Consider the following 14,872-nt stretch of genomic DNA (forward strand, 5'->3'; position numbering starts at 1 on the left):
AATTATAAGTCTAGTTTGCTCTGAACCACAGAGTCCTTTTGTAACAAGATTATTTAAATACAAATGGGGTTGGAAAATTGGTTTTAAATGGCTAATCTGTCTTGTCTTCAATTCCAGCTGCAGAATTTACTAACATCATAAACACAGGCTGAGTGAAAATGTAAGAGGTTTTCTGATTCTCCTCGCGATCTGTCTATGCAGCGCTCATTAACGGTGAAGTTGATGGGAGCTGTATGCATGCCGTGAAAGGGGGATAATAAGCCTTGTAATCTCTATAAAGAGAAAGGGACTTTTACTAGTGATATGTTATATATACTGGCGTGCAAACGTCTGTCTTATCAGCAGCCCAATAAAGAATTTATGTACCCGGGTCTCAGATGCACTGAAGGACACATATGCCATATGGGTGGACAAAACCTATACCCAGATGGCTGGAAACAACTCCTCAGGAGCACCACTTGCAATATGGAGCATCAGACATTTGCAAAGACATGATTAGGAAAAGTTTCATCCAGGCAGATTTATTCAGGGATTATGAAAGGAGCTACTGCCTTCCTGTTGTTTCCACCAAATGTGGCCGATGGCCCATGACATGCAGTGGGGGAAGGCTGTGCCACTAACTACCTCCTCCTCCAAGAGAGCACTGCAGTCCAGCCAGCTGGGAACAGGCCGTAACTTTGTCCACAGGTCATGCAGATGGACTGGAAGAAACTACAGTTCAAATCTGACTTGGGTTGAGTAGAGTTTGAAGATTTCTGCCAGTTTTAGCTTAACAGACATAGCGAAGAAGAGATTTCAACACCCTGTTTCCCTTTGCTGGAACGCAAACAAATTAAAACAAAGCAAAACCTCTGATTTCTACTTGAAATAAAATGCTTGCCTTGAAACCCAGATGCTTCTTACACCCTTTTCAGCAATTGAGTATATCATTATTCTGTCAAAAGGTTTTCCACATAGTTATATTGCCTTCAGAAAACAAACGTATTCACTAGACTACCTAGGTCCCTTATACTGATACATAATCTCCCCTTTCAACAGTCGCAAATGAATGATAATTCGTCACCAATGAGCCATTGGTGCAAGACATTCAGTAATATCCGTACAGCAAAGCACAAACTTCCAGCTAGTTTTACTGAAGTAGAAGCTGTATCAGCAAACCTGACAGGTCTAGTGCATATCAATATTTTATATTGATACAGCAGATGCCATCTAATGATCTCCAGGTAAAAATGATTTAGATTTCACAACCCCATCTGAGCTATGAGTCAGTGTTGACTACCTCTTAAGTTAGGAAAAGCACAGCTTTCTGAAACAAACAGCAGTAAAGCAGGTAAACATCTAGCCCTTTATACACAAAAATTTAAAAAGGAAATCTTAAAAAGCTCAAAGTTCTGAGGGACATAGAGAGTAATAAAACCTGTCCTAAGGACTGCAAAAATAAGAGCTCCAAAGTTAAAGCGGGGGGGTGGGGGGGGTGGGGGGGTGGGATTCGTTTCCCACCCAACCATCTGAAATTTCTGAAGTGTCTCATTTTCCACAATAACCTAGATTTTAACCCCTCCACTTCCTGTGGATGAGAAGTAACCTAAGTTGCCACCTTGCTCTGAGATAGGAGACTCCTACCTTGAATCTTGCTTTGACAGACCACCATGCCCACCCCAAAAAAAACAACAGGAGAATGTGCTGGTTTTGGCTGGGGTAGAGTTAATTTTCTTCATAATAGCTAATATGGGGCTATGTTTTGGATTTGTGCTGAAAACAGTGTTGATAATACAGGGACATTTTCTCACTGCTGAGCAGCGCTTACACAGAGTCAAGGCCTTTTCTGCTTCTCGTACCACCCCACCAGCGAGTACGCTTGGGGTGCACAAGAAGTTGGGATGGGACACAGTTAGGACAGCTGACCCCAACTGATCAAAGAGATACTCCATACCATATGATGTCATGCTCAGCAATAAACTAGGGGGAAGGTGGACTGGGGGGCTGCTGCTTGGGGACTGGCTGGGCATCGGTCAGTTGGTGGTAAGCAATTGTTTTCATTTGCACCACTTGCTTGCTTGGGTTTTATTCCTCTCTTTGTTATTTTCCTTTTCATTACAATTTATTAGTAGTAGTATTAGTATTTTTATTTTATTTCCATTATTAAACTGTTCTTATTCTCAACCCATGAGTTTTCTCACTTTTACACTTCCAATTCTCTTCCCTCCATCCCGCTGGTGGGGGAGAGTGAGAGAGTGCCTGTGTCATGCTTAGTTGCTGGCTGGGGTTAAACCACAACAGTCCAGGTGTTCAGGAGCTTCACCTTGTTCCAGAGCAGTCTGTAATAATCCATGACAAATGGTAGGATTGTATTTCTGACCCAAGGCAGTCAATTCCAGGTGTACTGGATACTCCTCCATGTGAAAGGAAACTGTGGTCTGCACAAACTGTGGCTGCCAGAGGGACCGAGAAAAACATGTTTGTGATACCAGTTGTTGCATACCATTTGGCGGCCTTTGACTCCAGTTCATATTGGAGTTCTAGCATGTCTGGTATGGCAGCACTCAGCAGCATCATGACTTGATAGTCTAACTGCCTTGATAGTCCAACTGTTAGTCTCCACTTTCCATTAGATCAGGATCCTGTAGTTGTTTGGAAGTGAAGTTCCAGACCATTGGAAGTGAGAAGTTCTCTAGATACTTGCCCATATTCTCCCACATGCCATGTCACCCATGACCATACTCTTGCAGATCTTGGGTCATATTCCTAAATTGTTTGTTAACCTTAGATAAAACAGAAGCAATATTCCTAAGAAATACCAATAGAAGTATTTCAACTACCCAAGGACATTCAAGATACTGAGAAGTTATTGTAAGAAGGGAGAAAACAACATAAAAGAAGGTGGCAAAAGTGCCTATCTGTTTCCTCCACAAAAAGCCTCTTGGAGAAAGAAGTATAATTGTTAATTGTCTCCATGAGATGGTACCCAAAGTACAGTAATGGCTTCAGTACAGAGCCCAGATACCAGATTAAGCTCAAGGTCAGTGTTTTAATAACAAATCTCTCAGGCTAAACATCACTAATCACTACAGAGCACAGCAAACTGCAAAAGCCAACATGAATCTTTAACATGTATAGCAAAAAAAAGAGCATGATGCAGATCACATAAACATCGAGAACAGATGAATCAATATTGTGACCTGCAACTGTTAACAGATAAAATCCCTTCTAATATGCTCTGGTCAATATGTTATTATCTCAAACCCTTTGAGCCCCATGTTGGGTGCCAAAGAGGGTTGTCATGGTTTAACCCCAGCTACAGCTAATCACCACACAGTGGCTCACTCTCTCCCCCCACAGCAGGATGGGGGGGAAGAGAACTGGAAGGGTAAAAATGAGAAAACACATGGGTTGAGATGAGAACAGTTTAATAATTGAAATAAAATAAAAATACTAATATCACTAATAATCCATTGTAATGAAAAGGAAAATAACAGAGAGATAAGTAGAACCCAAGAAAGACAAGTGATGCAAATGAAAACAATTCCTCACCATTAACTGACCGATGCCCAGCCAGTCCCCAAGCAGCAGCCCACCAGTCCACCTTCCCCCTAGTTTATTGCTGAGCATGACGTCATATGGTATAGAGTATCTCTTTGATCAGTTGGGGTCAGCTGTCCTGACTGTGTTCCATCCCAACTTCTTGTGCACTGCCAGCCTTCTCACTGGCAGGGTGGCGTGAGAAGCCGAAAACACCTTGAACATAGCCCCATACTAGGTACTATGAAGAAAATTAAATCTACCCCAGCCAATACCAGCACAGACACAGATTCCTAAGGTTGAAACTATTAACCTTGTGATAGATTGGTACAGTGTACACTGTCACAGATTGTGACAGTGGAGTCCACCCTGGGGTGCTGCTTTCCTGTCCCTGTGAAATGGTTCACTCCACTGCCTTCCCTTATGTTGAGGGTGACGGTTCTTTCCTAGAGGTGTGCAATACAGAACTTCCCTTTCAGCTATTTAACAGACAGATGTTTAGGACAAGCATCATGTTGTGTTTGTCTTCATTTCATCCAAGGGTCTGGCTTTTATAGAAAAGCCTTCAACATACAGCATGCTGGACAGCACACTTCTATTTTTCTTCTTAGTTAGAAAAAAGCCTAATGAAAGGATTAATGCCAGTAAAAGAGAAACACTGCAAAATTTGAAATTATAATTCTGTACAAGCTTCTGAAAGCCTCTTTGGCTTTCCTCTTTGTGCTCTGAATAGCTCTCAAGATCTAATTTAATTCAGTGAAACAAATCTAAAAGTGCCAGGAAAAAAGAATCAACTTTTGCTTTAGTTAAAATAAAAACTGTACAGAAGGAATTCTTGATCTTCATTAATTCCATGGGCAGGCATACAAGCTCCTAGGTGTTAATGAGACTTGCCAGTTTAGGTTGCTGTAGAGTCTAATGAAACATCAAATGAGCTCACTTTGGATTTTCACTATCAGATATTTTCAACAACGAAGTTTGGCGATGCATCCCAACCATCTCTTCAAGCCGTCTGCCTGGGGACTTGGAGCAAATTGTTCTTCTGGACTGGAATTATGTTACTGGCTCGCATGGTCAGTGTGACTTGTAAAAACTAATGTGAGGGGAAAAACATCCAAATCCTTTTCCAGTGTTACCTTTTCCACATCCAAATTCTATTTCATTTTTCCTCAGTTATATACAAAACTATCCTCTGTAGCCTATGGCATTTTTCCATTAGAAAAGCATACAAAAAATTACCCCTCCAGAAAGTAAGCCACCAGATCTACTGAAGCGTTAGAACTTGTGTCAGGATCTGCTCTGAATGAACTTCATGCCTAATCACTTAGTAAAACAAGAGAGTTCAGGTTCTTCATAAATCCTAACTCACTGTTAAATGCCTGTTAGGCTTGTTCTTATTCTTGTGTGCAATATTAGGTGCCAGATCAGAAACTCACAAAATCGGATTTAGGGCGTGAAGATTTGTTATGGTAAAATTCTGTGTTGTCTTTTCAAGTTTCTTCTTACAGGGAAAAATATACAAAAGAAAATAAGAGGTCAAAGGTTTCCAAAAAGGAAAGGACTGAAAAGTTAGACACATAATAAAAAAATAATTTGTCATAATATAAAATTTTAACAAGGCACATAATATTTTCAAAGAAAGAAGCACTTAAAGACACCAAGTCTGGAAAAATATCTCAGTTCTGGATTTCTAAGTTCCAAGGGTGGAAGTCAAGAGCCAGGTTAAATGATCACGATATTCAGTCCAGAATGGAATTCCACTGTTTTTAAAAATTAAAATAAAAAAAGTTTATAGGTATCTGGAGCAAAGACAGCCTAATATAACTTTATAAGTGACAGATGAAGCAGAGCCACACTTCACAACTTTATGATCATCCTTGGGCCAAAGTTGTCTTTCTAAAGGAAGAAGGATTTCCTTAGCTTTCTCTAAATTAAACCATGATAAAACAAAGACAGTGGCAATGCAATGGATTTTAAAACCACAGAAGTTAACCTCCCTCTACATGCATCCCCACTGCCTGCAACATGCTCAGGAAAAAATTAAGCAGCCCTTCTCCCCTCTTCCTGCTGCACCACCACTCTCCTCATTCGCAGTCAATATGGTCTGGAAGCAAAATCTGTTTTTGTGACAGCATTTAATGAAGGTGCTAACCAAAGAAAAAATTAAGACAAGAACCAGAAATCTATTTGATCACCCTTAAAAAGTTCCCTTTTATTTTCATGAAGAATGTGTTTCATTTACCACTGCATACTGTCATGCTACCAGGGCTACTGATCCTCAGAACTACAGAATATAGAATACAGAATATAGCACAGGGAGAATGCTACCGTTCGTTAACAATTCACTAACAATTCACGTTTTTCATATGAAAGGAAGACTTTTAAACTTCTCCATCCATACCTGAGGTTGCACTGCTACCACAAGCAGTCCTACTGACAGCACCTGGCATGGCCACACGTTGAACTTGAGACACAGCAAGCATCAAAATTAAAATTTTAGGAAGAGCCTTGAGCACTTTTAGTGTATCTGCTAAATCATCCCACCACTCATGCTGCAGCTCCAGCCTTCTCCAGCCAAGGAGCAATTTACCACCCACCTCCCCCAGCATGAGTTCTGTTGTTCTGGCCAGCAAGTATGCATAAGACACAGAGTTAATTTCCATATTTCCTGGAGAAAGTATGTAGATGATTATCCCCATTTACCCTGGTGTGCCTGAATCCAAGCCAACCAGGCACAGAAGCATGCAGGTCATTTTGAGTGCCCTGAGCACCCTCACAGTCTCAAAAACCATGTAGTCCTGAAGGCCTAAACTTGTATTACACAGACAGTCAGTGACATAATCCATTTAGATCAAAATATCCTGTAGAGTCACTTGGGTCTGTGCTCACACCACTACAGCACTCCTCTGATCTGAAACCAAAGACGTTTCTCCAAATGCCAAAATGAGCACGAACCAGAAAGATCTGGGGGCAAAGGCATCTGCAATTCAAACCTACCCAGACGGTGTCATCTTGTCTGTACTGTTTCCAGTTGCGGCCAGTGTCGCTGAACATCAGTGTATAGCTGGTTACCCAATCTGAGCTCCCGTACCTGCCCTGGGTAGCGACCGCAACAATCTCCACTCTGTCTCCCAGATCAACCTGGAGCCACTGCCGCTCGTTTGAGTCCAGCGGGGACCAACCACCAGCTCCTGAAAGAGATTGGATAAAGATAATTTAGATGACAGTGACACCCCAAGGAATTATACTTGACAAAGAACCATGTTGTTATTTCAGGTCATCACAGAGGACTCTACTTCCTGAACATACAGCTGCTTGTTCATATTTTTATATTAGGAAATACACTACGAGGTGTGCTTCCTTAGGGTTTTCTTAATTAACCTAAAGTTCATAAGGAATTTTGAGTTTCAAATAATTTTAAAGACATTTACTCTTTAAAGACATTTACTGGGCAAACGTCGGTGAGGTTGGTACATCCTCAGTCACAAAAAACATACAGTATCTATCCCCTCCTTGCATGCTTGTGCAAATCTGGGAATGCTGATTTCTAACTTCTAATTTGCTTTGACATTTTCACTTTTGCTATGCTTTGAAACACATTCAAAAATATTAGTTATCTTGATTTGAGACCTATTAAGTATTTGAAAGAATGGTTTAATTACAGGTTATAAAAGCACTTCAGATAATACATTGTAAAGCTAGAGACCATTTGATTGAACAACTGAAAGGACTGCCTTTACACTGGAAAGTAGCCTCTTCCTTACACAAGATGCCTGCTAAGTGAATATGTATTTTATCTTAAACAAAAGAACAAACAAGATCTTCATAAGGACAAACATGAGTTGCAAATTATCCACTTCCATGATCCACTTCTCCATTCAGGAATGAAGACTTCAGAAGTCACAATGACATGAAAGCTGATAGCTTGTAGCTCTTGTTTGTCCTTTAAAAGTGAAGAAATGTACTGTCCTTTGAATTCTTTTAGGGGTTAAACAGGCCTGTGGTAACGCCAAGCCAATGAAACACAGAACTGCAACCACTGCTGGAATTTCACCACTTCACTCACTACAATAAGTGTGAGCTTATGGTTAAAAGGCAAATCTTTCCAGACTGGAATATATTACTTTAAGATCTTTTGCTTTGTTTTACACCTTAAATTATAGGCTATGTTTATTTTCTTTTAACTTGTTTCTATTTGCACACATTTATTCTCCATATACACCCAGCATTCACTTCAGCCTTAGAAATAAGAGAGCAATGCAGCTATGAAGAACACAGAAGCCACTAACAAAGTATCCAAAGTAGCAAATTTTCAGGCTGTCACTGCTTCTGCAGCCCATCATCTTGTTTGTTGTGCCATTATTAGTGAAGTTTACAAGAACTGTTCTGCGTGGTTACAGTGAACACAGTCACATTGGGAAGGAAAGGGGGAAATACAGGGTTGAGAGTAAAACATTAACAATTCCTCATGTGAAGTACAAGAATGGTTCCAAATGTGCATTTCCAAACAAAAAGCATCACTAAGCTTTGGTTATAAATAGAAGGATTTACCTTAATAATTTTATTAACTGATACATCTCAAAGATGCTCCATGAAGAGTTTATGGAAGCGAACTGAGTTAAAAGATCAATAAAGGTGGTTTATATAAAAGAATTCAATTTCAATAACTATGCCTTTTAAAAAATTTCTTGATTTTCCTGTAGTACACTGCATTTTCCAACTCACAATTGAAATTCCTTTGTCTAAAAATAGGTGTTAGAATTTTCATTGTTTACAATTCATTAAGATAGGTTTTAGTCCTAATTCCTGAAACAGAAGCGTGTTTATTTCTTTGCTGGAATTATTGTCCCTGTTCCCCTGGATGACCCAATCTTCATTTCTCTATGAGAAGTCTCCAGGGAAAATAGTTTGTAACCAATAATGCATACTGTTTGCTCGTGCCATGCTTTATTTTACTTTTTTCAATCCCAATAGAAGTCTTCATTGTCATTGCGATTATTTTACCTGCCTTAAATAGAATACTCTCCCCTATGAGCATGCCATGAAAGACCTAATGAGAATGTTGGGAATTTCATTACTCGGTTCTCTCTAACTACTTCATGGCTCTCTTAACTCCATACCTATAACTTATATAAGACTATAGTACTTCCCATTAAAAATCTTAACAATGGTTCTTCTTCCCCCTCACCCTTTTTTTTTTTATATATTTAAAATATCATATAAAGAATATTTCTGTCTGTCTTTTAAGATACAAACTATATAACTGGCTTCAAAGACAATAACCTGCATATTCCTCCTACATGGAATCGTGACTAATATATGTGGGAGCCAAAGGAAAATTTCCTTTGGATTGTAATATCCAATATCTGAAATAGACTCTGAACACTATAGTTGCTGCTTTGTTTATAGCTTTATTTCAGGAACTGGCTGGACATAGAACTTCAGTTCAGAAGTTCTGACAGGTCTGTGGCAAAGTTGTTTCCTTCAACACTCCAGAGAGGCTATTCTAGAGGTTTTCAGCAAATATTATAAGAAATGTGGACATTTTCATCTTTCCTTTATTGTTATTCTACAACATAAACAGCAACAACTAGATGGAAGAAGATCACTTATAACAAGTAATCTGTTCGATGAGTTTCTCATTAAAAAAAAAAAAAAAAGAAAAAAACACTTTGCTTTCTCTTTCTCTCTTCTAGTTTATACACAAGTTCTTAAGCCAAGCTCATTACTAAAGGTACTTTCCAGTATTTTGTTAGACATTATAACTAGCATCTACTCTACGTAGATTATGCGCTCTCCCTTCTGCTGCTAGAAGTGACAGAAAGGTGATATGCTTTCCACAAAAGTATTTGGCTTTACTGAGCACTGCTATTTTCCAGTTTGAGCATGGCACAACAGGCTTATATTTTCAAAGTCAGTCAAAGAAACGATACACACTGAGTGGAAATTTGGGAGATCTGTGGTGAGCTTGAGCTCTCAAATTGCAGATTACAGGGCATCTCTGAACTGCATCTCTCTTCATATGAGCACATTTTTCTGTTGGGAATGTCACGCTTTAGATGTAAGCACTGCATGACACAGCAGTGACACCTGCTCATCTCATTACCTCTCCAGAAGCTGGTCTTGCAAGGGAGATTTTATCAGTTACAGACCATGTCTTTACAAAACAGCAGCGACTTCATGCTCCTTTTCCCACTGGGAAAAAAAACACTGTATTTCCCTCTCCCAAACTTTCTACCATTACTATTTCCACAGATGGACAGTAATTCTACTGACTTGTAAGAATGGCAGTTAAAATCCCTGCAACAGCAAAGCTGCATTGACTGCGTGACTGAGGGCAAAACTAAAGCTTCTCCCATTGGGCCTCTCTCACTTCTGCTAGTAAAGCAAACACATAACTTCTGCTTACTTTTGTGGGTTTCCCAAATCCTCAAATACTGCTGTAAGTACGAAAAATCAATAAATGTTCTTTTTCCTCCATATTTGCTCTCTTATACAGAGCAAGTAGCACAAAGGATAGTGGCATCTTTTTCCAGCACAATTTGTCTGCACATTTCTTTTATGCACGTCATTCATTATAGAGCGTCAACACCTCGCCCCCTACTTTTTTTAGTAAGTAGCAAAAAAGCGCATCCAAAGTATAGCAACTCTTTTACAACCATTTTCTCCTCTACCCAACAGTGAGGCAGGCCCAAGACAAGGGACAAGAACGTAATTTGTGAAGGCTCTAACAGGCAACAACAAGGACTACTGAAGACACAATATTTACAGGACATCAACTCCTTTGAACAGGTACAACCAAAAGCCTGACTCCATTTTCCTGCAGCTGGGCATGAGGAAATTGAAGAGGACTACCTTTTATTAATAGTGTGGCATAAACATAAACCAGACAAAATGTGGCTCTGATTACACCCACCAGATATGTACTTTTTTTTTTTGATAATCTGGAACGTACTAATGTATGAAGATGCCACACTGACTCTTTCACAAGAAAACAAGAGAGAGAGGGTACTCAATGAAGTCAACACATTTAGCACTTTATGACATCATGTCTGAGGGGCATTCAATTTCCCGATTCTTCCCACCAGGTTCCCACTGACATTGATAGGATTCTGTGCACTGCACTACACCATCATTCCTCACAGTTCACACATTTCACATTTTCTGTGGATCATTTAAAGGGAGAGGTTCAACACGGTATGGAGAAAATGCCCAAGTGGAGAAACAGTACCACAAGAATCTGATATATTGCTTATATTCTCCATGGCAACAAATCATAGTGCTAGAAATATGAGGAGAACAGAGATCAGATGGTTTCTCAGTTGGAGATCCCTATGACTCCAAGAAATATGATCAAATACTTTTTTTTCTTTTTCAGACTATTTGTACATTTTGCCATAATTGTTCAAAAAATTGCATTTAAGCCCAGCGTTATGCAGTCAGTGCTCCCTGATGTTCCACAGGGCTGCTCAGGATGCCCATACTTATTTGTAGTTTATTAATACGAAACAAAGGGAATGCTTGTTTCCACCCTACAGTGCCTTACAAACAGCTCTACTGTCTTTATATTGTGCTACAAACTCTTGGACTTCCTGCTGCAACTGTGTGCTTCCCTGCTGCAGAATTTTACTTTAATGCCCAGATCAAATGCTTCCTGGCCATAAAATATATTCTTTTTGACATTATATATATTTTATACTCCCATACATAATTGTGTATACTGACTACTCAGGCTGAGAACTAACAGAGAACTGAAAAAGCTCAGTTGATACAGTCATACTGCAGCAATTTTTTTATTCTTTTTCATTATTTATTTACTGTAAACAAAAAAGCCGATTAATCCCTCTCATGGGAAAGCAATATATTTCATACCTCAGAATCATATTTATCAGAATTATACTAACTGCTATACTATTACGAGTACAGATTTATCAGCATTTTAATTGAGTGCTTTCAGCAGCTCACACAGTGCTTTACTCATGGGTAGTTTGTGTGGTTTTTTTTTAATGGCACATTTCACTGCTGCAGGCCTTTTTTTAAACAACAGCTTTTTAGTTATTGTTATCTATTACTGAATCAACTTGATGAATTAGAACTTTCTATTGATGTAGGTCTGGACTGTATTTTATAAACTCATTTTCACCTGCTGCATTCATATTTACTTTAACAAAAGTATTTATTTGGCTTTCTACCTGGAGGCACTGTTACTTGCAGCACTGTCTTATCAATTACAAACAAAGCTAAGCCAACTCATCAAAACACTCCAACATTATTAGAAAGCCATGGCACAGTCCTTGTTAGTGAATATTATTTCTTGTAGAGATATCTACTGTTTGCATTCAAGTGCCAGCCAAAGAAAGTTCCTTCAGCCACCATCTACCACTGCTTGCTCCTCTAACCCAAGATGAACCACCCATATGAATTCTGCTGGCACTACATCTGCACATTTCTACAAAAGTCTGTGCAACAAAAGAAACAAGCAATGTAGAATTTAGCTTCTAGGTCCCTGTGTTGGGCTTAGCTCATCAGTTATCACATAAGTCTTCAGAACATGACATAAAAGTTGCTGAAACAACTCCCTTGCTTAGGGCTCAGTTTCAATATTCTGTCTTCCTGCTCCCATGATTTATGCCAAAGGACAGTGTAGACCTTACTGATGCGATACCGTATGTCTAAAAAACTAGAATACCTTACCTCCTACTACATGGCAAGACTACTCTAGCACAGCTAAATAGGACCTATTTAATTTTCTACCCTTAAATTGAAATCATTGTCAATTTATTTTAGATATTGTTATACCACTTTAAAATACAGTACAACCAGAGCTTGACTTGCAATAATATTGACTTTGAATCTCTTCTTCTTTTCTGCAGATTAAATTAGTCATTAGAGCCATTTGCAAAATCACGTAAGCACGTCTGTTCACTGTCCCAGCTAGCAGTTGGAGACAAGGACAGAGCAAACTCAAAATTCATGCTCAGTGTCTACAACTTTCCTTATGTTGAGCAACTACCATATGACCTTCTACTTGCTGAGGAACTCTGGTTCAGGAGTTTAAATATGATATCGTAACTCCCATCTAACACTTCTCCAATGATCTAGCAACTGTTTATCAAGTATCTAAGAGAGAGCCCTTTACTGTTTTTCTATAGATTTATCAAATGGTGTTTGATTAAAACAGACATTTCAGAGATTAAGTAGGAAAATTATCATTTATTTTCAATTTAAAATCTCTTTTCTAGTAGTATACTTTCTAGTGTTTCTCACTATGAAAATCATATGTAACGTGATAATACAGGACCTTCCTCTTTTAGAGGCTCTAACTTGGGAATAAGATGGGAGCCAACAACGGTGGCAACACGGTGTCAAAAGATGTCCTAGATACTGCCAACTCCTCTTTTCTGGTACCAAGTTTGGTCCTAATAGTTTCACCTTGTGTGTGAACTCAAGCATTCTTCACTGCAAATGTCTGCAAAGTTTTTTCATTCATTTTAACTGTTTCTGCAGAGATCTGTAATCATTGAATTCTGCTGGAATGTTATTATCTAGTTGCTACTAGTTTTAACAAACACCTACGCTTTAGAATATGGCCTCAAGTCTAATGACCTTCAAGCTCTAAAGATTATGGGAGCTCTTCAAAAGCAAAAAGACTATCTGAACTTCCTTCAGGATGTTTCTATAAGTGGAGAGCTTTAAATTTAATGGAATTTTTCTATAATAAAGGAAGGAAATGCTCCTAAACAGAGCTCTCACAGAAGCATAAATTAATGGCTCTATTCAACTTGGCTCTTAATGCATTCTATACAAACAGTATAAAAATTTATTCTTTGTAAATGTGATTAAAAAGAATAGTTTAGGCATTTCATACTGCAACCTTACCATCTCGCCTGTTGAGCTTTGCAAAGCTGGGACTGTGAGTACTGAAGAGCTCAGAGGAACTGGTAAGGGCTGTTGAAGGTAAGGGAGATACCAATGCATCATCACAATTATCTAAAAAAAAAAAACAAAACAAAACATACAGATGTCATCACATGAGGAACAAATACGCCAACTTGTGCTATCTTGAGGTGGTGGTTTTTTCTACTTACTATAGAGAGACTGGAGAAAGAGCACACTTGTGTTTGAATTCATGTGCAAGACTGAAATTTACCCTCCAGAATGACAGTCTGGTGGGATGGCACCTGGATGGGAGCTGTTGTGAAGACATCGAATACTTGAAAAGCTGGAAAATGTTTTCCTTTCAGTGAATGAAATTTGATGATCTACCCTCCAGTTAAAGAGGGTAATGACTCTTGTTACAAAAGCCACTGGAAGAATGTAGTAATGCCCTGGCAGACTTTAGAGAACACCCCAGGTGTTAAGTAAAGTCTGTCCACAGAGCAGATACATAATGTAGGAGTTACAACTTGATACTTCTGTATGGAAGCGACACACAGGGATATGCCACCTGGCCTGTTGCAACATGTAAAATCGTGTCCCATGCTTCACAAGAGTCTCGTGCTGCACTGTGATTACAAAACCTGAACAGTTCCTTAATTTCTTCCTCAAGCTCATACACATATACGTTGACAAATTAGATTTGTTCACTCAAATGAGTAGTTTGCTATGTCTTTCCCCTCTTTTCACATCATCATCTGAAGACAGACGGGTTAGGCTAACACTCAAGTTTGAATTTTTGAGCCCATAATGTCTGAATAAGGACAGAATTAGGTAAAGTAAGTTTGCTCATTACAATGCTGTCACATACACATTCAAGAACATAGTGTGGGGTTTCAGTAGGGAATAATAATAATATAACCCTCTCATTTTTAATTGAATCTCCTATGGAGCAAACATGGATCTAATTACTGGAAAAGTCCTGCAGGTTAGCAGGGTCTCAGGCATCACAGTGTTCTTGCACTCACAGAGTAAATGTACAATTTGCAAAGGGGTTGTGGGGGCAGGGAGGAAGTAATGCATTAATGATATTTCAGGGCAGGGCTACAAAAGACAAAGAATAAAAGCAAAAATTGTTTTATAGCTATAACAGCAAATATAGACCGTTCCAGAACTGGATAATACCTTTCCCATAATGAGCTAGATTACATTAAAATATTTCTCATCTCTTTCTACAATGACTCTCTAGAACAGCCCAGATACTTTTGTAATCAAAATTCAGCTCTATATGAAAAAATCAGTGTAATCAATATAATTCATATCAGTGCATTGACTGATAGACCTCAAAAAGTAAACTTAACTACAAAATCCTTTCCACCTCTTCAGTTGCCATCAGCAAAAACGCCTAACAAGATCTGCGAGTTAGATAAATTAAGGACAAGTATACCACTGATGTTTTGAATAAGAGGATAACTAG

At 38.9% G+C, this 14,872-nt stretch overlaps 1 protein-coding gene across 1 annotated transcript in view; it reads right to left on the reverse strand.

The window, feature by feature from the left end:
* Window positions 1-14,872, reverse strand: part of CNTNAP5 (contactin associated protein family member 5) — a 294,672-nt gene that overhangs the window by 209,222 nt on the left and 70,578 nt on the right. The window contains exons 2-3 of the mRNA XM_074873542.1: window positions 13,399-13,509; window positions 6,517-6,710 (exon numbers count right to left, since the gene is read on the reverse strand). Of these exons, the coding sequence (XP_074729643.1) occupies window positions 6,517-6,710; window positions 13,399-13,509 (305 nt within the window). The remainder of the gene's footprint in view (window positions 1-6,516; window positions 6,711-13,398; window positions 13,510-14,872) is intronic.

The sequence above is a fragment of the Strix uralensis genome, chromosome 6 (assembly GCF_047716275.1).
Source record: "Strix uralensis isolate ZFMK-TIS-50842 chromosome 6, bStrUra1, whole genome shotgun sequence".
NCBI lineage: Eukaryota > Metazoa > Chordata > Aves > Strigiformes > Strigidae > Strix > Strix uralensis.